The following is a 21,582-nucleotide window of genomic DNA, read 5'->3' as shown; positions in this document are numbered from 1 at the left end:
GTGACAAATTTTTGTACGCAACAACTGACGATTGATGCAAGAAACTTGACAAACCCACAATTAATAATTAAACATATCTCAATCACTAGTTAAAATGGCTAGAATGATCATTCTCCTGGTGATCAGGATTTGAATTCTTTATCTAGTTTCAAAAAATAAAAATAATTAAAAACAAAAACCAGGCCTATGAGCCTTAAGACTTGTTCCAAATTTGATATTTACATCATCAGGACAAAAGTTTGATCAAGTTTGCACCCAGAGACATTAATTTCACAAAAAATTCATAACAGATCCCCTTCACTTTCGTTGCTAATCAAGAAACAGAGTCTACCTATGAATTATGATCCCAGAAACAGAGAGAATCAAGATCAAGAAAGAACAAGCAGAGCTAGCAAGAATATTCATCTATTATGCCTTTCTTATCTTCATCAGATCTCAATCTTTTAAGTCATACTATATTCTAATTGAAATTCTGGGAATTGATTCCACAATCCAAACATGAAACATAGTTGCAATAATTCTATCAAAAGATTGATAGATAGATATACCAAGAGAAAAAAAAAAGGGATCAAGATTTGCTTTCTACAGATTTAGAAAGAAAATTCCAACAACAATTCCATTTACACATAATTACATCCAACCCACAAAACCTTCTCTCTTACTAATCTAATGAACAGAGAAAACTGATACAGTAACAGAAACGCAGACGAAAAAGAAAAGGAGGAACATTCATATAGTGTGACTATATATATAGATAGGTAGATATATAGATATATAGGGCTATAACGGAATGGCTCTCCGGAATATTTCATCTCCAGTGGACGGGAAATCTATCGGAATCTACGCTTACCAGCTCTAGGGCGTTTACTAGTCTTCCCTGTCTTTCCGAAGCAACCACAAGCGGAGATTCTCGGCGACGGGGGCTCAATTGCGGGAGACACCTTTCCGGTTCGGTAGCCGCGTGCTCCGCCGTTGGATCGGCTTCTATCGATGGTGTTGATTGTCGGTCTCGCTGGCTTCACATCTTTGGGATCAGTTACTTCTTTTTGTTCTGGTTCTTGTGGTTTTTTGTCAGTGGATTGTGGAATTGGTTCTCCGGCCAATATTCTGTCGTCAAACACAAGACCAGACGAGCCTTGCCTCCTAAATGAAACTGTAGATCTTTGTAAACCAGCCATGGCTGCTGCTGCTGCTCTCTCTCTCTCTCTCTCTAGATCTTTCTCCGGTAAACGCCTCTGACAGAATTGTTGTGCAGCCGAGCTTTTTCCCTTTTTATATATCAATCAATCAACAGAGAGAATCAAAGATTATATTACAAAGTCGGCTAACAGAGAAAAAGTCGTAACGAATGTAACTCGGTCAATATTCCTTACCGTTAACATAAATTAATATTTTATTATTAATTATTATATAATCCTTTTATTATAAAATAAACCATGGGTAGAATTTATTTTGGGAGACCGAGAACGGCATCATACAAGTGTATCTTTTAGACATTCGATATAGAACTAAACTCGAGTCGTTAAGCTAACGCACACAGAAGCTTCACACTTGACGATAAGATAAGTTATGTCAAAGTTCAACACGTGATCATAAAAGTATTGCTTCAAGTGAGAATCAAACTTAGAACCTCTCAAATCCACGCGATTTAGTCTTATAGACATTCACTAACTAAGTTATCACCCAAGTGGTTAAACTATGGGTACAAACTATAGTGTTTTTTTATGGCATATGAAACTTACACTCACACACATGCAACAATATACACTCACAAATATACACAAATATGCTGCCCACAATATTCGAATCACGCCTCATAAACATAATTACACGAATGGTTAGCCAACTGAGCTGAGCGTTGACGTGTAGTTAGAATAATTCATCCTTAGCCAACTTGACCACTCAGAGTGATTATTATATAATTCATTCATGTATACCTTTATGTAGACTTTTCATCTAATAAGGCTTGATTAGGTCGGTAATAATATGATTATTGTTAATTTTGTTGTTGTACGCCGTACTGACCTGACCATTGTAGTCATCATGTTATGTTCTATGTGAAACCATGCACCTAAATTTAATTATTTAATAATTCACAAATTTATTTGTCACTAATTAATTATATCTAATCACTATTTCCAAAGTCTAATGATTATTGATTTTCGTTTAATTTATAATGCCATTTAATTAGTAAAGGAGACTTTTAGAGATTTGTTGCTGTGATTAAGGTTGATTTTAAGAGAGAGTGTGAGTTTGAAGATGTGTTGAAATCCTGGATTTGCTCTGAAGATTATTATTATAAGAAGATTAGATTTATGGAGAGATTTTAGAGATACGTAATCAAATTTGGATGAGTGGTTTGTTATAATAAATATTTCATTTTATAAATCCAAATATCAAATGTTGGTTTATTTTTATCCCAAAAAAGGAATTGTTGATAAGGAGTGCCAAATTATTTAAGAGTTCAAATTTATTGTTTAGAGTTTAGGATTTAGAAGTCAAGTGGGAAATTTTTGTGCGCGCAAGCCTGATGACCCAAATTTAGGCACATATCGGATGTCTAAATGACAAGTTTGTATAGTATCATTCCCGATTACCAAAAAAAAGTTCAGCATGTAGGGTTTATATTTTTAGGGTTTATGGTTTAAAGATTTAGGAATAAAGAAGTTTTGATTGGGATGGTGAAGTTGATTGTGGTAACTATTTGTAAATGTGGGAGGTTGATCATATGATAATTTATCTATTTTTACATCTCAATTTACACTTATTTTTGTCTCTATTTATGGGAATGGACATGAATATTGCATAATTTATCTTTGGTTTGGTTTGTAGGTTAATTTGCACAAAATGGTGAAACAAAAGTATTTCTTGGACCTTTGATTTAAGGCCAACGGAGAAGCCCACAAATTCAAGGGTTATTTCAAGTCCAATCCTAGTCAAACAAGAACAAAGGGCATTATAAGGTTTCCTAAAAAGAAGAATAAGAAGAAAATCAAAAGAAGACAAATTAATCAAGGAAAGTGAATCTTGGAAGGTTTTGAAGAGTGAAAGAGGTGGGGGCCACCTCTTGACAATAAAAAGCAAAGAAACGTGAGAGGAAGGAAGGCAAAAGGAAGCTTTGATATGAAGGACTTTGAAGGAAATATTTTGGCAAGAAAAAAAAGGGAAGCAAGGAAAACCGAATCAGATTGAGAAAAGGAAATCAGAGAATGATTTGGAATTGGCATTGATTGAAGGAAGCTTTTGTCACTATAAAAGGGAGTCCTCTAGCATAATAGAAGACACGAATTGGAGAGCCACATTCTCTAGCTTTTGTTCTTGTTCTTTTCTCTAGTTTTCTCTTTGTTCTTGTTCTTGATTCATGGCGTTCTCATATTTAGTTTCCTTGTGTTCTTATAACATGAGTAGCTAAACCTCTTTGCTAGGGCTTGATGTAGCCTAGTATGATTATTGCAAGTACTTCAATTAATTGAATGCATAATTTTGGTTCATGATTCTTGTCTTTAATTTCTATGCTTATAATCTATTGTTTGTTTGGTTGATTGGCCACCAATTGAATGCTCAATTAGATCTAGCTAGGACTAAGGAACGAATCGAATTCACGTGTCTTAGTGGAACTGAAATTAGGGAAATCAATTGTCGACTGCCATGAACAAGGTTTAGGGGATTGATTGGTTGTTATAGTTCTTTAGATCGTAATGAGTTGTTAGCATTGGGTTAAAAACTGCGAACCGAACAGGATTAATCCATTGTTAATAATATTTGTTGGCACCGCGAACGAACGAACCAACATATTTAAGAAAGAATCAACCCTTGAATCGGAACCATAATTGTGTGTTTGTTAATTGGATGCTTGTGATAGGATTACTAGGTGAAATCAATGCCTTAGTGTTCTTCTCTTATTGGATACAAAATCTGAATTTTATTTCTTTGTTTTTTTTATTTTAATTTATTTACATCAATCATTCTTCCTTTTTCCCCAAATCTCAATCATTCATCTCGTTAGGTACATCAATTAGATTAACTAGTCTCCGTGGGATCGACCTCGTACTTGCATACACTCTACTATTCGTAGACTCTTGTGCACTTGCGAGAATTATTACATCAGAGGTCGCATGTTCAACTCTCTCGTCCAACAGTTTCGACGTTATTTCTTTGCATGGGTTAGAAGTCCATGGGAGGTTGTGTGAAATTAACTCTCCTTTGTGGATTTCGGCCTTGTTCTTCTTGCACGGGCTTTGCCCTGATCTTATATGTAGCTAACATGCATCGGACTGGGTTAGCAGCTCGAATTTAGAACTGTCTCAGTTGTCCGGTGGGATGAAGAATTATCACTTTGAAAATTTGGTTTGGCAATCATGTAAGGCAAATTAAAGACCAAATTCAACGTGCTAGCTGGGTCAAACTACAAATTGGTCAGGTGTTATACAAATTGTGGTATCAATTTGCCTCCAATACAATTGTCTTATTATGGTAAGCATTATGTAGGATTTAGGAAAATTCTCAAGTGTACGATCCTTCACTTCCATCTAATACCATTCACACGTAGGCCCATCACGTGTGGGGGTCACATTTACACCAAATTAATGATGTTACATGAATCTCGTACTTTAAATAAAGTATGAGATCCAGCACCTAAGTCTTCCCCATATTATGTATATGCTTATTATTGTAAGTATTATGTAAATATGTGTATGTGTGTTTGCACATACATATATAGAACAACAAAAAATGTATGAAGAACTTGAGTAGCTCAGTTAACGAATACGATCTTATGTAATCTCGAATCCGAATTCAAACCCCATCACCCCTTCCTTGATAAAAACAAAAAATGTGAGTTAAAATTTATCTCCCATGTTTAATTGTCTATACCTTTTTCTTTGACAAAGCATGTTATTCAAGTCAAATTTCATTATACTCATATTTATCTTGTTTATTAAATAACTAGTTCAAATTTGTTTGGCATTTTAAAATTTTTATGTTTAAGCTTGACTCGTTTAAATTATCTTGGCGAGCTAAAGACATTCAACTATGTTGAAAGTTGAAACCCTAATAAACACTCAAGAGATGGTCACTTGGGCTAAGCAATCCATTGTTTGAATTTTCATACATACATATATATACATATATATATATACATGTATATATATATATATGTATGTATGTATATATATACGTACTGTATGCACACATTCAGTCAACAATTACTTAAAACATTGAATTAGTTTCCCTAGTCAAGCTTCAACTATCTTCATTATTGGCGATGACAATATGTCATGAGAAATTAATATTGGGTCCATCAATTTTGGCTCAAATTGCTTTCCTCCGATCACTTGCTAAAAAAATAAAACTTCTCTTCAAAGATGGCAACTCTTTCTTTAATTGATCATTGAACGGAAAGTCAAGAGTGCTTAGAAAAAAAAATTAATAATAATAATAAGTAATTTTTTTTTAAAAATACCATTGAAAAATATGATTATAGTTGGAACCGAACTTTACACACATATATCTAACCCAACCAATAATAATAAATAATTAATTAGGTTACGATCATTACAAGAAATAATTTTGGTTTAGGGTGAATTTAAGTCCAAGACAACATCGAAAGACAATGTAATAATCGTCATCATTGCTTCATCAATTTAATCGTTGAACGCAATAAATTTTAAAAATAGTATATTATGCGATTCAAATCCTCTATGATTGATCAAAAAATCTAAACAAAAAGTTTATATGGGGCCTTATTTGATAACGATTGCCAACATATATATTCACGTATTTGTCCTTTAACGATTGTACAAACATGACACAATAATCAATAGATGGGATGAGATCCGTTTGGTTTGTTTTCTTGTGTTCTCTGCTTTTTGTATATTAGTTTATTTTTCTCTCCACCTTTTGTTTTCAAGTGATTTTCTATTGTTTGTATTTTTTAAATAGATAACTAAAAGTATTTTCTTGGCTATTTTTATTTTTTGAAAAATAAATTTTTTTTTGAAATATTATTGAAAAACATGATTCTCATTTGAAATCGAACATCGAACACACATATGTTTAACCCAGTCGATTGTCAATCAAACTAACTATCGTTGATAACAAACTCCTATTATATCCTAAAGATTTACAAGTACAAACAAAATTAATATGTTACATCGAACAATGTCTTAAAACAATTAATCTAGAATGTTGTACTCAGCCTCATTTGTTTTAATCACATTTGTGTCACAATCTACCACGATACATGAACAACGCGTCATTTTGGTAGGGTGTTGCCATTTAGGCATTTACACGATAACACGAAGCATCTCCCAATTGTTAGTCTGGGCCGGGTTAGGCCAGGAGTGGGCTTGAAGATTGGGCCAGGCTTGAGACAAATAAAAGACCCATTTGTTTGGCGGCTAAATTTGAAAATTAAAGATTAAAAAAAGTAGGTATGTGCCAAAGGCGCTTAAACCTAATAAAAACTAATCTCTCGTCTCGATTTTCTGGAACAGTGCCCCTCCAACCTCGCGGCCCCTCAATCCTCCGACGGAAGAGAACGGCGACGGCCGTCGCACCCCCAAACTGATCATCGTCTCCGGCTAAGTATCAGTCGCGAGCCATTGGTATGAAAAAAAGGCATTGATTTTAAGCTCTTGGTTGTTAATTGTGCACTGCCCTAGCCAAATAATTCGAGATTTCTTGCATTAGGTTCTCATGGGTTGACCTTTAATTCTAAATATACAAAGGTTTAGTTTTTTGCTGTTCGAATCTTGAAGGTGAGAACTGTTTCTTAGCTTGTGTTCAACAAAACTTCGGGTTTTCTGGACTCTTTTTCAAGAATTGATGTGTTTGTTGCTCACTGACTGTGAATGACAATTGGGAATCCGCTAATTGGTTCCCTTTTTCATATGATTATATCTGCTCATGAGAGTAGATTTTCTCTGATTCCCACTGTTGGTAGGTTTTTCTTGAATTGTTCTGTTAATTAGAATGGCGATTATGATGAGAAGCTGAACATTGCAGCATACTAGTAGGATTTTCTGGAACAGTGCTCATTATAGATGTATTTCAATGAAATTTATGCATAGATTTTTTGCTCCAATAAATAAACTACAATGCAAAACGTAACCAATTAAATTTTTACTTAAATAAAATAATATAAACAAGTAACAAAAAAAGAGAGGGAAAACTAGTATTTTAATACTTTAGAGATTTAGAATGAAGATTTTTATGCAGTTTTTGTGGAATAAATAATCTGTAAATTGTCAAAAAGTGGCATTTGAGTATATAAAATAGAGAATCTTTTAAAAAATACCAATGCTAATGCTCTAAAGCACATCATATGTGTGTGATTGTATTGACGGCAGAACTAGGTATAGAAACAGGTATCAATTTGTTTTGTAATTTATGAAAGTTATTGTATGGAAGGTCCGTTAGTATATCGATATCTATGTAGTTAACATGTTCGATGAAATGCCACAACACGTGTAGGATTCAGCAATTGTAGAATTGAGGACTAAGGGTGGGTTTAAGTTATCGTGAGTAGAAAAATGCACGGCAGACAGGCAAACCAGCTGGTGAAGGAACTTGCAAGCAGCGAAAAAGGGCAACTCAAGCCTTTCAATGTAAGTTTTGGTTTTTTATCCACCGAGTTATTGTTCATTTTCTTTAAATGTTTGCTTCTGATTTTTAAAAAGGTTTTTGCTTTTGAAATGTGCATTCATAAATTTTCTGGTGGACTTGTTATTTTACATGATAATTTGGTTATCCTTGGCTGATATGTTGGGCATGGTTCACTGTGTTGGGTTTTCTTATAGTTTTTTTTTTTCCAGCTGTAGTTGGGCTTTCATCAATTTGGGTGTTCAAACTCTCACTCTGGAAGTGTTTTTTTTTTCCGCCTAACATTTATTGATTTCTTTTCTGTTTTTCTTTAGCTATGAGTTATGATTTAATGTATTGTCCTTGCCTTGATAAGGATGAAAACTTTATGATCTGAGTGGTCTACTGTACACGCGTTTCAAGTTGTGTCAATTTAATTTTTTTCTTAAGTTTAATTTTTCATATTCAATCTTAGTGAAAACTATTGTTTGAATGTGTTAAGTAGGACTTTTTTCATACTCTAAAAGATTATGTACATGCTAATTGTTTGTGTATGAGAAAGTCAATTTTCACCTTGTATACATGACATCATGATATAGCAAGTTGGATACTCAGTGTTTGTTAGAAATAAACTCTTGATTGATTATCTTTTAAATGATGGAATTCCTCACTTATATCCTGTACGCTTGTAATTGAAGAGTGACCTGTTTGATCAAGTAATTGAACAATGCGAGCAACATCACCTTGAGCTCCAGTCTTTGATAAGGTAATTCTGATGTGTTTTTGACTTTCTTCACCTGGCACTTCTTTTAATTTGATTTTATTATTATTTTAAGGTAATTTGTTAACTGAATGAGAACTTTGGCGGCCTAATTCCCTCAATTAGGTCATTTGTTCTTTATTTTTTGAACTTTTTACTGCGTTTTCCCCCTCTTTTCTACTTTGATACAAGGTAAAAGTGTGATTACAGCTCCATGTAATTTCTTGGGCACTTAAGTCGTGCCATCATACTTTCCTCAGTGTACTTTGAATTGCATACTGACACTTCTGAGGATCCAATTGAGTAACTTTGGAAATCTACAAAGTTGATGATGTCAGGGGGTCCAACTTCAGTTATGAAATGCAAGCTTTGGTCATCAGTTGATTTCATTTGTATTTGGAGACACTTATATATTAATATGCTCATCGGAACTTTCACATGCTAAATTCTCAGACGAAGTACATTCATGTTGATGCGATGCATAAATAAGCTCTTACACACTAGGTATCAAACATTTCCACGATGCAGAATCACTGATCTTGGAGATTCCACTCAATTAATTTCCTTGATGTAGAGCTGTTTGTGCGTTGGAAGTTGGCTACGGTAGTACAGTACCTGCTTATGGGTGCTCTCTTCATTGTGGTTTTGTTTCTCTGTCACAAAGTTGAACTGGTTTTCACTTTTAAAGTGGATGTAGGTTTTAGCATATTAGCTGATATCAATGTTAAAATTGGCCACATGAACAACTTTTGTATCATTCCAATACATAACACCTACGTCCATGTGGGCTTTGTTGAACTAGTACAAAACTTTCATGCTTTGACTCTAGATATCTTGAGTTCTCAGGATTTGCACTTAGTGTTTCGTGTGAAATTTTCCATATTATTTGGGCGTACATACACTTGCTTTGAGGAAAATGTTGCATTTTAAGTTGTTTATTGTGAGGCCATAATTCTTGCATTGGTTAACTACACGCTCATGTTACATCTTCATCTGCCATATAAGTTTGTATGAGTAGTCCTCATCACTTTGTTTTACAAAAGAAAAATCCAGGATGAAGGATTGGATGTACAAACAACTAGAAATGCAGACCATTATGGAGCACTCATCCACCACCTTTCTTTAGTTCGCAATAAACGCTGCTTACTGGCATATGTGTAAGTATTTATACTTTCCAAAAATTCCTTAAGTATTATTCTGTTATCTACTAAATGAAACTCTTTCTAGTTTTTTTTTTTTTTTCTTTTCATCCCCTCTCCTTAAAGGTAGAAGAATTGAGCTTCTTCTAGCTATTTTTCTGTCTAGGATATCCCAGGCTATTGAGGATCATGATTTTATGGCTATGTAGGTACAACCGAGCTGAAATCATTCGAAGTTTTATATGGAAGGTAGGGCCAGTGCTTCCAGAAGAAATTCAAGGGAAGCTCAGTCACACAGAGGGAGATCATTTCAGGAGATATTCTGCGGCTCTAAATTCATATACTCAGGAAGTAGGAGTCGATTTGACAGTGGTATGTTCTCTTTGCCTGATATGAATCCAACAATATCAGAGTTTGTAAGCCATTTAAAAGTGGGGGTTTGCATTAGTAAAAAATATGTACGAGGATTAATTTGCAAACCCAGTTTGCACTTGCCTAAATTTACAAAAAAAAAAAACAATTGTGCTAATGTTACAAGATCAAGAAATGGGTAAGGTGAATAAAAAATTCTCATCCCGCTTATTTTTCTTTGTCTGTCTCTAACAAACCATCTAGATAGTCAATTATACAAATGCATTATTTTCTTTGCCAGGACATGGTGCCACCCAAGGATCCCTACATAAAAGTGAGAGTCCTTGATGATATTGGCGAAATAGTACTCAGCGACAAGACGGCCAACTTAGCACGCCATTCAATGCACTTTCTCAGACGAACTGATGCTGAACAGTACATCTCTCAGGTACTTTATCCAGTTAACTTCTTTAATCATGTTTCAAACATTGCATGTGCTGAGTTCCTTTAACCAATTCACAGGGCTTGATGGAGGAGCTCACAGGCTGACCTAAAGTTTGCAGATCCACAAGTTTTCGACATAAAAAATGAGATTGAGACTAAGCATTATCCAGAAGCCCAAAATTGCAAAATGGTAGGTTTAGATTGATATTCTGGAGCATGAGAGAGCTCACTTTGTTGCTTATCTGGGTTTGAAACCATCGATAGCTTGCTTTGTGTGTAGGAGAAAATTGTGGAAAAATTCACTTCTTCACGATGTTCAATTGCAAAATTACATTGATATATCAGTTTATCTATCTCATTAGACTTTCAATTGAAGTGGGATTTTGGAGGTGATGACTGAGGTATGTATGCGTGGCTTTTTTTATTGATTATGGAAGTGGAGCGTTACAATTAAATTCATCTCAAATTCAATATATGATAAGACCCACATAAGATGATGAACCCGATGTTTCAATGAGATTTACAAATCCCATGAAATATATGCCTACCTATTTGTTGCATGGTGAGATAAACTAGTGCAGTGTTTTACGGTAAATAAAATTTTTTGAAATAAAGAGATTATCTAAGGATAAATAAGTTAAAATTTTAACTCTACCAACAAGAGCTGGAATAGCTCAGTTGGTTAGAGCGTGTGGCTGTTAACCACAAGGTCGGAGGTTCAAGCCCTCCTTCTAGCGATTTTTTTTTCTTAAAAAAAAAATTCTTCCTACTTTGTTTGGATAATGTAAAATTCATTTTTTATATCTTTTTTTTTGTGTTTTAAAATTTTTTTTTTATCTTTTTTTTGTGTTTTTTTTAAAAATAATTCCTTCTTACTTTGTTTGGATAATGTAAAATTCATTTTTTTTAATCTTTTTTTTTAAAAAAAATTTCTTCCTACTTTGTTTGGATAATGTAAAATCATAGCTAAATGAATGTCAAATGACAAATGCCCTTTCAACAATCTGTTTTTTTGTTGGGACTTTTGGAGGCCGGTACACTAGATTATACTTAATTGTAAAAAAGTACAATCACTAAAACATCCTTTTAAAAAAGTACACTGGGATCATCTTTTACCAAAATAACCTCAATTTTGATTTTCTCTCTCCACGAATTGTGATACAATAGTGGTACTTTTAAATAGAAGATCCAATTTAGTGTTCAATTTATATTTTTGGCTCATAAAATGATGATATAAATGTTAGAATGTAAATTTGATAGCATTACATGTCTTTCTGGTTCAATTATGTCATTTTAGTGGATTTTTGATGTTCGTGATACTATAATGATACATCTCTGCAGCTGTAAATGTTTTTCCAAAACGAGCAAAAGATGTACAAACCAAGAAAAGAAAACCAAGAAAGGAAAAGTAATTAGGAAGAAGAAGTATGCATATTGGTTCAATTGTATCATTTTAATGAATTTTTTGTGTTCGTGATATTATAGTGATACATCTCTGCACTTGTAAATGTTTTTTCAAAACGAACAAGAGAGGTAACCAAGAAAAGAAAATCAAGAAAGAAAAAGTAGTTAGGAAGATGAAATATGCATACTAGTTTCATCATTTTAGTGGTTTTTTGGTGTTGGTGATACTATAGTGATACTATAGCGATACATCTCTGCAAAAAACGAACCAGAGTCCAGATCTGTAAAAAAACAAAGCACAACCCAGATTGAACAACGAAGCATAGTCCAGATCTGTCAAAAACGAAGCAGAGCAACTCGACGCAGTCCAGATTGAGCAACGACGAAGAAGGAGATGAAGAGAGGAGGAACTCGGCCAAAAACGGAGAAGAAGACAACGAAGAACCAGATCGAGAACCAGAAGAAGAAGAAGAAGAAGAAGGAGAAGGAGATAACTTTTAGTAGAGAAGAATGAGAGAAAGAGAGGACACACTAGAGTTGGATAGTTGGAGGGAGAAGAAGAAGAAGAAGAAAGAGGGGGGTATTATAGGTATAAATTAAAAAATATCTTAAGTCAGATGACCAAATTACCCTTAAATTGCACTTTTTTACAATTTTAAAAATGTCCATGACCTTTTTACAATTAAGTTGTCTAAAGTGCTCTTACTGCCAATTGTCCGTTTTTTGTTTATGCACCCCATTTTGGTTTGACCTTGGGCCTTGCAAGACACAAGAGTGCCAAGGCCCACGAGAACTTTTGTTGGGATGGTTAACACCAAAAATTATGGGCTACAATCTTGGGCTTGAAGCCCAGCCCAGTGATAATTCAAGCGCTAACCTAACGTGTCAGAAGAAGCAGACTCCACGAACTTGTATTGCAACAAAAACTGCTATTCCTTCTCATCTGGTTCCTCTTTTGGAGGCCCATAACATAAGAAATTCTGATTTTTTCTGCAAAGCAACAGTAAATGGGTTCTTCAACCAAATGTGCAACAATCATATCTTCCATTGCCTTTTCTGTCTACTTCTCTCTCATTATCTTCCAAGTTCCTCTTTTCAGGTAAACCAATTCATTGCTCTTTAATTTCTTCTTTAAGGAACATGATTTTACTTAATTAGACAATGTAATCATTGCATGCATCTATTCATTAATAACTAAAATCCAAGATTGTTTGTCTTGTGAAGATGAGAAGTTTTATGGATCCCTTTGGACATGAAGTATTGGGCATTGAGTCTTGTAGACCAAATGTATGAAGGAATGACAAACCCAGAAAGAGAATTCAACAGAAATCTTTCTTTATCTTCATGGATCCCTTTTGACATGAAGTATTTGGCATTGAGTCTTGTAGACCAAATGCATGAAGGAATGACAAACCCAGAAAGAGATTTCTACATAAATCTTTCTTATCTTCATGGATCCCTTTTGACCTGAAGTATTGGGCATTGAGTCTAGTAGACCATATGTATGAAGGAATGACAAACCCAGAAAGAGAATTCAACATAGATCTTTACTTTCTATGGATACATATTTCTTTCTTGTTGTCTATATATTTAGCAAGTGCTATTGCAAAACTGATACAATATGAGTATGTGAATTTATTACATGTATATATGACAGCCCTTTGTTGCTGGTCTTTGTCCGTTTTGATGGGTTGAATTGCTTATCAATTTATCATCCTCCCCTGTAATTGACCAGGGTACCATGTGGAACTGGAATATGTCAGTCTCCTATACAGGTGACTTCATATCAGTTGATTGCATATGAAGTGATCCCTGCATTTGTTGCCAAAACCCTTCTCTACCCTGGAGCCATTGCCAATGCCATCATCAAGAACAAACCAATTCCCAACTACAACAAACTTCTTAACTTGTATAACTTCACCCACATGAAAAAGGCTGCTACAATGTCCGATCTCGAGCACCTAGAGGTTCGTATATGTACTCTAAGCCTTTTATCTTACTTTATATGTTATAATAGAGCTGATGCAGGTGGGTTTTGGACATTTTGTCGAACACTTGACATGCCTCTTAAAACTGAAAACTTGCTTGTATTCTTAATGATTGTACACTATGTTTTGCACCAGGTCCTAGCAGGAAGTTACTTATTGGTGGCAGGAGCATTTTTAGGTCTAGTAAGTTTGAGACCTGGAAGGATGAGCCTTTTTGGGACATTTCTGATTATATGGGGGATTGTTAGAGAAGTCAGCTTTAGGAAACATACAAAGGCTTTCTCCATCTATCCAACAATGTTCATTGTTGTGTTCTGTTCTTTCTTGGCTATAAGGAGGGTTGTAAGAAAGATTGTTCGTTGGTGTAAAGCTCCTTGGTCAAAAGCAAAATTCATGTGATTTGCAGTTTTTGTGCTGATTTTATACAGCAAAAATAGATTCACTTGTATTACAACAAATGTTGGGAGATCTGATTTGTAAGGAATAGAGGAATCATTTTGGTGGGAATGCTTAGCTCTGCTGACTTGAGAAATGGGAAGAAATTTTACTCAAATTGTATTTATTTGAGGTTCTATCAATTGCTAAAACTAGAAAATACACCACAACATGGTATTTCTATGAAGTTGGATGAATTCCAGACTGAGTCTGTTTATCTGGTAAAACAGAAGGCATCATCTTAAGGAATCCATACAAGGAGACAGTCTTTGTTGATTGTTGTTGACTGTTGATGTTTCGAGTGAAACAAGCTTCAATCATTCTAATGTCTGTATCTCAATCACCTACATGTCAAATGAGGCTATAAGAGTTGGTGAAAGTCAACAACCCCTCAATCTTGGCCGAGATAGTTAAGACATATATTCGACTTGGTGGTATACCCAAGTTCAAACAAAAAAAGGCAAAATCAACTGACATCCTTTACAAGAAAAACAATGGAGACTATTGAGTAATAGTTATGGTTAAGGTAGCAGATGAGAAATGAAATTTTCTTTTTTGTAAGGAATGAGAAACTAGAATTTGAACCAGCCACTTTTACTTCCTATAATGTTCAGACCCTTAAGAATTCAAGAAACTGTTTTGCTTTGAAGGAAATAATTATTTTACTACCCATGAAAATAAAAAAAAACAAAAATGTAAATAATTATTTTTCTAAATAATATTGATAGCAATATGTAGAATAGCAACAATTGCTCCTGGATTCCTCTATGCGGAAAAAATAGAATATCTTTCTCCTTTTGGGTGCTGTGGATACTGGATAGTTGAGGAAAAAGAACTGAAAAATGAAGCATACAAAATTCGCAGCGAAATGTCTACAGAAGGTAACTAGGTAAGGGTAGACAGAACCTGTGTTTCCTTTTGTTACGGTTCAAAATCCCAAGCCTCCTCATTCACATGATAGATATTGTTCCGTTCACGTAGATACATCGGATCGTGTGGGCCCATATGATTTTGTTTCTCTATAGCTAATAAACACGGCTAGGAAAAATATCTGATAAGGGCTTGAACAAACTTATACGCATTGTTCGCTATCACCCAACCAATGTGTTATTCTAACAGTTACATTGGTTAGTTTGGCTTGTTCAGTTGTTCAGTGAGATTTTCGGGTTGGTGGGTTTAACCAGTGAATAAGAATCATAGTGGATGCCTAGATGGAGAAATGTGAGATAGAAGAGACTGGATCGACACACGCAAATATTCCTTTCAACTTGCCATGAATACTGGCCCACTGTTATTTGCGGTGTATATTTAAAATTCCCCCAAAATAGAGACGTTTTCCCAATAATTGGGATCTGGATTTCTTTTTCTTTGTGGCTTCAGTGTCATGATGGAAAGAGAGAGAGAGAAAGGAGGGACAGAGAAGTTTCTGGGTTAAGGTTTATATTTACTCTGCTTGAAGCGTTTGGTTTGCTCTTTTGGAGGTGGATTTTGTCTGTTGGGATTTTATTTTCGGAACCTAGAGAGAAGTTGGGGCGTTTGAGTGCTGAAACTTCGAAAAGTTCTCTCTTTTTTTATGCAAATTCTTTGAAGTTAACGAAAGGTCTGCCTTTATGAAGGTTGAAGCTTGCTAACAGTGTGTACTTTACATTTGAAATAAAAGGGTATTGTGGCTGAAGGTTGATAATCTTTGATATTGGGTAGTTTGCTTTAGTTGGGTTCTGGTTTTTGTAAGTCAATACTGAGGGGTAGGTAAGTTTATATATAATATAGGCCTTTGGTAATTCGTCTGTTGAGTGTTATATTACTGTGACAAGTAGTTCATTTATGCCGGTAGGTTTTGATTGCCAGAGCTAAAATGCCTCACATACATGGTAACTTAAAGTGTAGGCAGATCTTGTTCACAGGCCATTACATAGAATTCTCACAAATCTGCTGGCTCTGTGTAATATTGTTTTGGCATTGAAGATGTTTGATGGAAGCTTGATGATGTCTGCGAACGCCTTTAATAGCCCATCTAATGTGTGGCATATGTAAAGACACATTGAAGCCCTTATAGAGCAAGGTTGAATCCAATTTTAGCTATTTCACTCTTGTCATTCTTGAGGACAGATGAGTGTGGTAATTTGCTTCAACCCAAGAAGGATTCAGGTTCGAGAACCGAGTTAACTGGTGGCAATTCCAGAAATTCTTTGTTCAGTAAAGCAAGTACAGTGGGTATAATTGGAGAGGCTGTTGATTCTACCTTTAATTTCTTGAAAAAACTTGTTCAGTTGAGTTTGAAAGACAGAAAAGATAGCATTCCTTTTGTTCACTGCTTTGATCCTGTGTTAAGCAAGGAGCTTTTATTGGGTGAGAGAAATTCATTTGCTTCCTTCAGTAATCAAACATAAAGTTCTCATTTGAATCATACTCCGACCGTGGAGAATTTGAGGAAAGAAAGGCTTTTTCTTGAGGAAGCAGTAGTTCGCTGCATCCTAATGCCTCGTCATGTCTGATGTCTCGCATTTGTGGCATGATGAGGTTTCTGAGGGATGTTCTGTTCCGGTGCTTCATATTGGAGAATGTGTTGCTAGGGAGCTTAAGGAAGCCAACCTGAATCCACTTGAAACTGGCAGCCCTTTGCGAATTGGGTGCTTGCCACAAATTTGACTTTAGCTGCTGGCTTTTACCGGGAGAAACTACATAATGAGGTAATCTACTACTTTGTGTATGTACTATTTTCGGTTGTCTCGTGATGAAAATTTACTTAGGAAATCCACCTAAAATTTTATTTACAGAACGATGTCATTTTTTATTTGTTTTTCTCTCCCTGAGATTTGCAGATAATCAGTCATTATCCATACTTTTCTTATAGGGATTTGAGGTTGTTCTGCCAGATAAAGCAACCATGGAACTTACAGTAACACCAGCAATTGAAGCTTTAAACAGAAAGGACTTGGATGCATTGGCCAGGTCAACTATTAAGTGCGCGCATGCTGCTGAAAAGGGTATGTAAATTATTCTGCGATACTGGCTACTACGTTCTTCATTCATTTCCATATTTTCATTAATATCTGCATATTTTCATTTTACAGAAAGTTTTATCATGCTTGAAGAATATGTGTTGGATTTGTTAATGTCAGTTAAACCTAATTAAATAGTTGAATATTCATTAGTGAAAGAACTGCCTCATTGGTCTGGTGTAAGTCACGAAAAATTCTTAATCTGTGAGTTTCCCCACTTAAGTTCAGATATTAGATCAATTACGTGAATATATTGCTGCATTTTCTGATACGTTCACAAGACAAACATCTCGTTGAAAAACTGCTAGTTTCATTTTGCATATGAAGGATCTCTGTCATTGGTTTAAGTAATGTGTGTCAAATTCTCTCATATCTATCAGGAGTTCTTCAACTCCGGAGACTTAAAAACCTCCTTTTCATACTCTGTTGTATCCAACTTGATCTGATAGACACTTTGGATTGCAGATACACAGGGAAACATCTTGCATCAACCTTTCATCAATGACATTGATTTTTCATTCTGAAGGAAACAATGAAAATGATGAGTTGGAAACACACATACACACTTTATTTATATAAACAAACTTCAACTACAAACACTTCAATTCACTTCTTTATTCTCATGGCCACTCGGACACAAACAGTTTACAACACTCTCTTTGACTTATCTCACATACACTTGCTTTTGTCGCACACTCTGCACTCCGACACTTGTTTGTAATCTTGTCAAATTCTTCAATGTCGTTTTGGCACCATGTCCAGCAGGCTGACTAGGCACATCTGAAATAAGGATAGAAAGCATCTCTCGTTGCTTCATTCTCCCATTCCAATTGTTTCCACAACTCTGCTTGTCCATAAATGATAAATTTAGGTCCCCTAGCACGGTCTGCGTTGGGAAGTGTTCTTAGTTTAGGGCATCCAATCACCACAATTTGATCAACATTTGGGAAGGGAAGGGGATCCCAATAGATGCTCTCTAGTTGTTGCAGTGCAGATACGTTCAGAACCCTTAGTCTTGCAAATAGGTCAAGATTCCGTACCCTCTCTTTATCTCCTCCCAATTTCTCCACACTTATTATTTCTTTTATATTATAACAATTCACCACAGCAAGGAACATAATGTTCGGAGCAAATATGAGCCAGGTTACCTCCTGTAATGCTTGACAAGACATTATTCTTACATGGCGAAGATTGCGAAAGCATGCTCCACTCCTGATAAGTGAGTTGTGTAATTCTCTTCCAAAACCCAATGGCAAGTCAAACGGCAACTCCCTCAGATGGTTAGAGTCACAGATAAAAAGTTTATCTAGATCCTTGAAAATTCTTGCTAAATCTGACATATTCATTCTTCCCAAACCGCTCATGTACTGGAATGACAGTGACTGAGTGTTGCTGACTAAACTCTGAATGCTTAGAAATATTTGAAGGGCTGTCAGACTTTTTATGCTGATGGTGAACACATTCAAATGACTCAGGCTCTGCAATTCTCTAACCAATGATTCATTACATGCCAACAAGATATCACTTTGCACATTTAGAGGGCCACACTCGAACAATCTCAGAATCTGTAACATCCGGAAGCATGATACTAATTGCTCAGGAATGGTAGTCAAAGCATTAGTATACTCCAAATTCAAATATTTCAGCTTTTCCAAGTACTTCAACTCGATGGGCAATTCTTTGATGCCCGTGAATGATAGGTTGAGATGTTGTAATGAAACCAAACTTGACACTGCAGATGGCAATTCTGTCAGTTTATGATTTCTGGACAAGTCCAAGACTTTTAGAGTAGGCGTGAATTGGAAGAAGTCACCGGCGATTCTCTGCAAACGATTATCACCAAGAAACAAAGTTAGCAGCTTAGGACATGTAGGTACTCTCCTCAGATTCTCAATATGATTTGCCATCAACGAAATCTTTTGGAGCCCTTCACATCTTTTGAGGTTTGGTGGTTCCACTAATCTGGCACCTGCTGCCACCAAATATTGGTCACGAGCTATCCATAGAGCCATGTCCCGGTTCACATCATGCATTTTCACGCGATCATCGCGGTCTTCTTCCAATAAGCAAGCGTGAACAAGAGTTCCAATGATGTCATGTCCTTGGTTTTGAAAAATAGTTTGGTCATCATACTCATCCAAAAGATCTTCAGAAACCCAACACTCGATCAAGTCAACCTTAGGAATAGGGAAGTCCTCCGGGAACAAGGCACAGTATAAGAAACAATCTTGAACTCTTGTGTTTGGTAAACTATCATAACTGAATCTCAAAAGAGGAAATACTTCATTTCCCATACCTGTCAATTCTGATGCAGATCTTCTTAGTGCCTCAGTTGCATGATACCATTCTTGGGGTGTCCTTTTGCAAGCCATGGCTCGACCAAGGGTTATGAGAGCTAGAGGCAAACCACCGCACTCTCTAGCTACAGTTTCTGCGAGTGCAGGAATTTCTGGATGACTGTTTGGGATGTCATCGCCAACATTCTGCTTGAACAGTTTCCAAGCTTCTTCCCATGTTAAACAGCGCACTCTAATCCTTCTTTGAGCACCCATCCGACCACACACCTCCTCTGAACGAGTTGTAAACACTATCTTTGATCCATTATGTTCATTAGGTACTGGTACTCCCACCTTGATCAGATCAACTCGCTCCCATATATCATCCAGCAACAAGGCAAATCTTCTCTTACTCAACACCTTGAAGATGTCGGCAGCTTTCTGATGGATGCTTTTTGTCCTCCATACATCCTCCTTAAATCCAATCTTTTCCCCAATTTGTTCTTGAATTTTCTCATAATTCAAATCTTTTGAAACCACCACCCAAATAACTACATCAAAATCATTCAGTGCATCGAGGAAATTGTTGTTGATCTGCTTTAACAGAGTAGTTTTGCCTACTCCTCCTACACCGTATAAGCCGATAACTCCAATTTCTTTTCCTACGATACATCTCCAAGCTTCATCAAACGTTGATTCCAATCCCACTGCTGGTTCATGAGGTATTTCAACCACCGAAGGAGCAGGTATGGTCTGTGCCACCTCCTGGAAAGCTCCTTTGCTCTTCAAATCCTCGATTTCTTTGAGCTTCTTTGCAACTTTTTTCCCAAATTTGTAGCTGGACATGCAGTTTTTTGAACAGCAAACTCCAAGACATGCACTCCTGGTTTCAGTAGAGTCATCTTGTAGCAGTTCTTCAACTTCATTGATCATAGCATCTGCTCTTGAAAGCCACCCCTGTACTTGGTCCAACCTCTGCAAATGTTGCTCTTCAGCAATGTTCACCTTTCTATTCACGTCATTCCTTAAGCTCTTCAAATCTTCTAGTGTTGTCCTCAAATCTTCTAGATTTTCTTTAAGTTTGTACATGTACATAGCTTCTCCAACAATGCAATCTGAGCATTTACTGACAATGGAGCCAGCTGACAATCTGACTGAGATGGCATTCCCCATGGTTTTCAAATGTGATTATAGTGTTAGAAAGAAAAGTGAAACGAAGACCGACAATGGTTTGAAGTGATTAAGTGAAATCTGGTCAAATTAGGAAGCAAATATAGCAATATGTGTAGCTATAAAAGAAAGAAAGGATGCTTGGATGATGAAGAAGAGAAGCCTCATGAGGCCTTTTTATAGACTTCTGCCTTCTGCATTGCAGGTACTGACCTTTTGAAACTTAGTAAACTATACTATTGTCAACAATCATTTGTTCATCTGAAATGGTCAACTTCTATACAATAATGGTATCTGAAATTCTTCATGAATAATTTCTCTGTTTCTTCTCTTCCTTCTTCTTACCAGCTATCCAGTTTTCTACTCTCTTGCTAAGGTGTAATGTCTAGGAAACTCTCTCTCTTGCTGTTGCTGATATTTTATGTAGCGATGATTGCGCTCAATTATTCGATTTGTTGCACTCTCAATTGTTGTCAACTAAACCAGGTTGTTAATCTACCTCTTAAGTCTTAAAAACCTGGCTAGATGATTATCCAATCATCCCATAACACAGAAACCTATTAGCCATGCAAGTCAACTTCTGACTTACTGGTTTAACAATTGTCTTATCTTAGCACTGAGAGAACCCGAGTGAAGAAAACCAGAGTTGCATATTATAAAATCATCAGAAGCTCATTCTTTATATTTCACTTGAATAAAGTACTTCATGTGTTTTTTTTAATTTGGGTAACAGATGACCAACAAAGCTGGAAGTACCCAGAAACGTGGGCATAACTACTGGAATATGGCATTCCAACAAGTACGTTCTAAATCCTTTGAGAATAATCTCTAAATCTCTTCCTTAGTTTTTTTTTTTGTTCTGGTTTGTATAAGATGCAGCGATGATTGTGCTCAGTTATTCCATCTCTCCCAATCAATTTTTTTGTCTGCTTATATTTAGTATTAGTAACAACCTGGCTATAGCTAGTTAATGCATATTCTTAAGAAAGTCAAAGTCTGCCATGGCTAAACAATTTTTTATATGATAAAGAG

At 35.7% G+C, this 21,582-nt stretch overlaps 4 protein-coding genes, 1 non-coding gene and 1 pseudogene across 5 annotated transcripts; 4 read left to right on the top strand and 2 right to left on the bottom strand.

Moving 5' to 3' along the window:
- Positions 1–518: 518 nt before the first annotated feature.
- On the bottom strand, positions 519–1,243 carry LOC120007496 (uncharacterized protein At1g15400-like). The gene has a single exon (XM_038857756.1). The coding sequence runs from the start codon at positions 1,176–1,178 to the stop codon at positions 831–833; it is 348 nt and encodes a 115-aa protein (XP_038713684.1). The 5' UTR covers positions 1,179–1,243; the 3' UTR covers positions 519–830.
- Positions 1,244–6,501: 5,258 nt separating this feature from the next.
- On the top strand, positions 6,502–10,650 carry LOC120007159 (DNA replication complex GINS protein PSF1-like). The gene is made up of 7 exons (XM_038857353.1): positions 6,502–6,605; positions 7,474–7,607; positions 8,280–8,347; positions 9,385–9,498; positions 9,690–9,852; positions 10,133–10,279; positions 10,354–10,650. Exons 2-7 carry the CDS (start codon positions 7,533–7,535, stop codon positions 10,378–10,380), a joined length of 594 nt encoding a protein of 197 aa, XP_038713281.1. The 5' UTR covers positions 6,502–6,605; positions 7,474–7,532; the 3' UTR covers positions 10,381–10,650.
- Positions 10,651–10,938: 288 nt separating this feature from the next.
- Positions 10,939–11,012, top strand: TRNAN-GUU. The gene has a single exon. It is a non-coding gene; the product is annotated as a tRNA-Asn (tRNA).
- A 1,594-nt stretch (positions 11,013–12,606) lies between these two features.
- On the top strand, positions 12,607–14,225 carry LOC120008097. Its single transcript, XM_038858612.1, has 3 exons — positions 12,607–12,778; positions 13,415–13,646; positions 13,803–14,225. Exons 1-3 carry the CDS (start codon positions 12,687–12,689, stop codon positions 14,064–14,066), a joined length of 588 nt encoding a protein of 195 aa, XP_038714540.1. The 5' UTR covers positions 12,607–12,686; the 3' UTR covers positions 14,067–14,225.
- Positions 14,174–21,517, top strand: LOC120007357 (annotated as a pseudogene).
- On the bottom strand, positions 17,694–20,717 carry LOC120007203 (disease resistance protein RFL1). The gene has a single exon (XM_038857404.1). The coding sequence runs from the start codon at positions 20,551–20,553 to the stop codon at positions 17,875–17,877; it is 2,679 nt and encodes an 892-aa protein (XP_038713332.1). The 5' UTR covers positions 20,554–20,717; the 3' UTR covers positions 17,694–17,874.
- Positions 21,518–21,582: the final 65 nt, after the last annotated feature.

Source organism: Tripterygium wilfordii, chromosome 10 (assembly GCF_013401445.1).
Source record: "Tripterygium wilfordii isolate XIE 37 chromosome 10, ASM1340144v1, whole genome shotgun sequence".
Taxonomy (NCBI): Eukaryota; Viridiplantae; Streptophyta; class Magnoliopsida; order Celastrales; family Celastraceae; genus Tripterygium; species Tripterygium wilfordii.
Note: the sequence above shows the minus strand (reverse complement) of the source record. Positions and strands in the feature narration are given on the sequence as shown.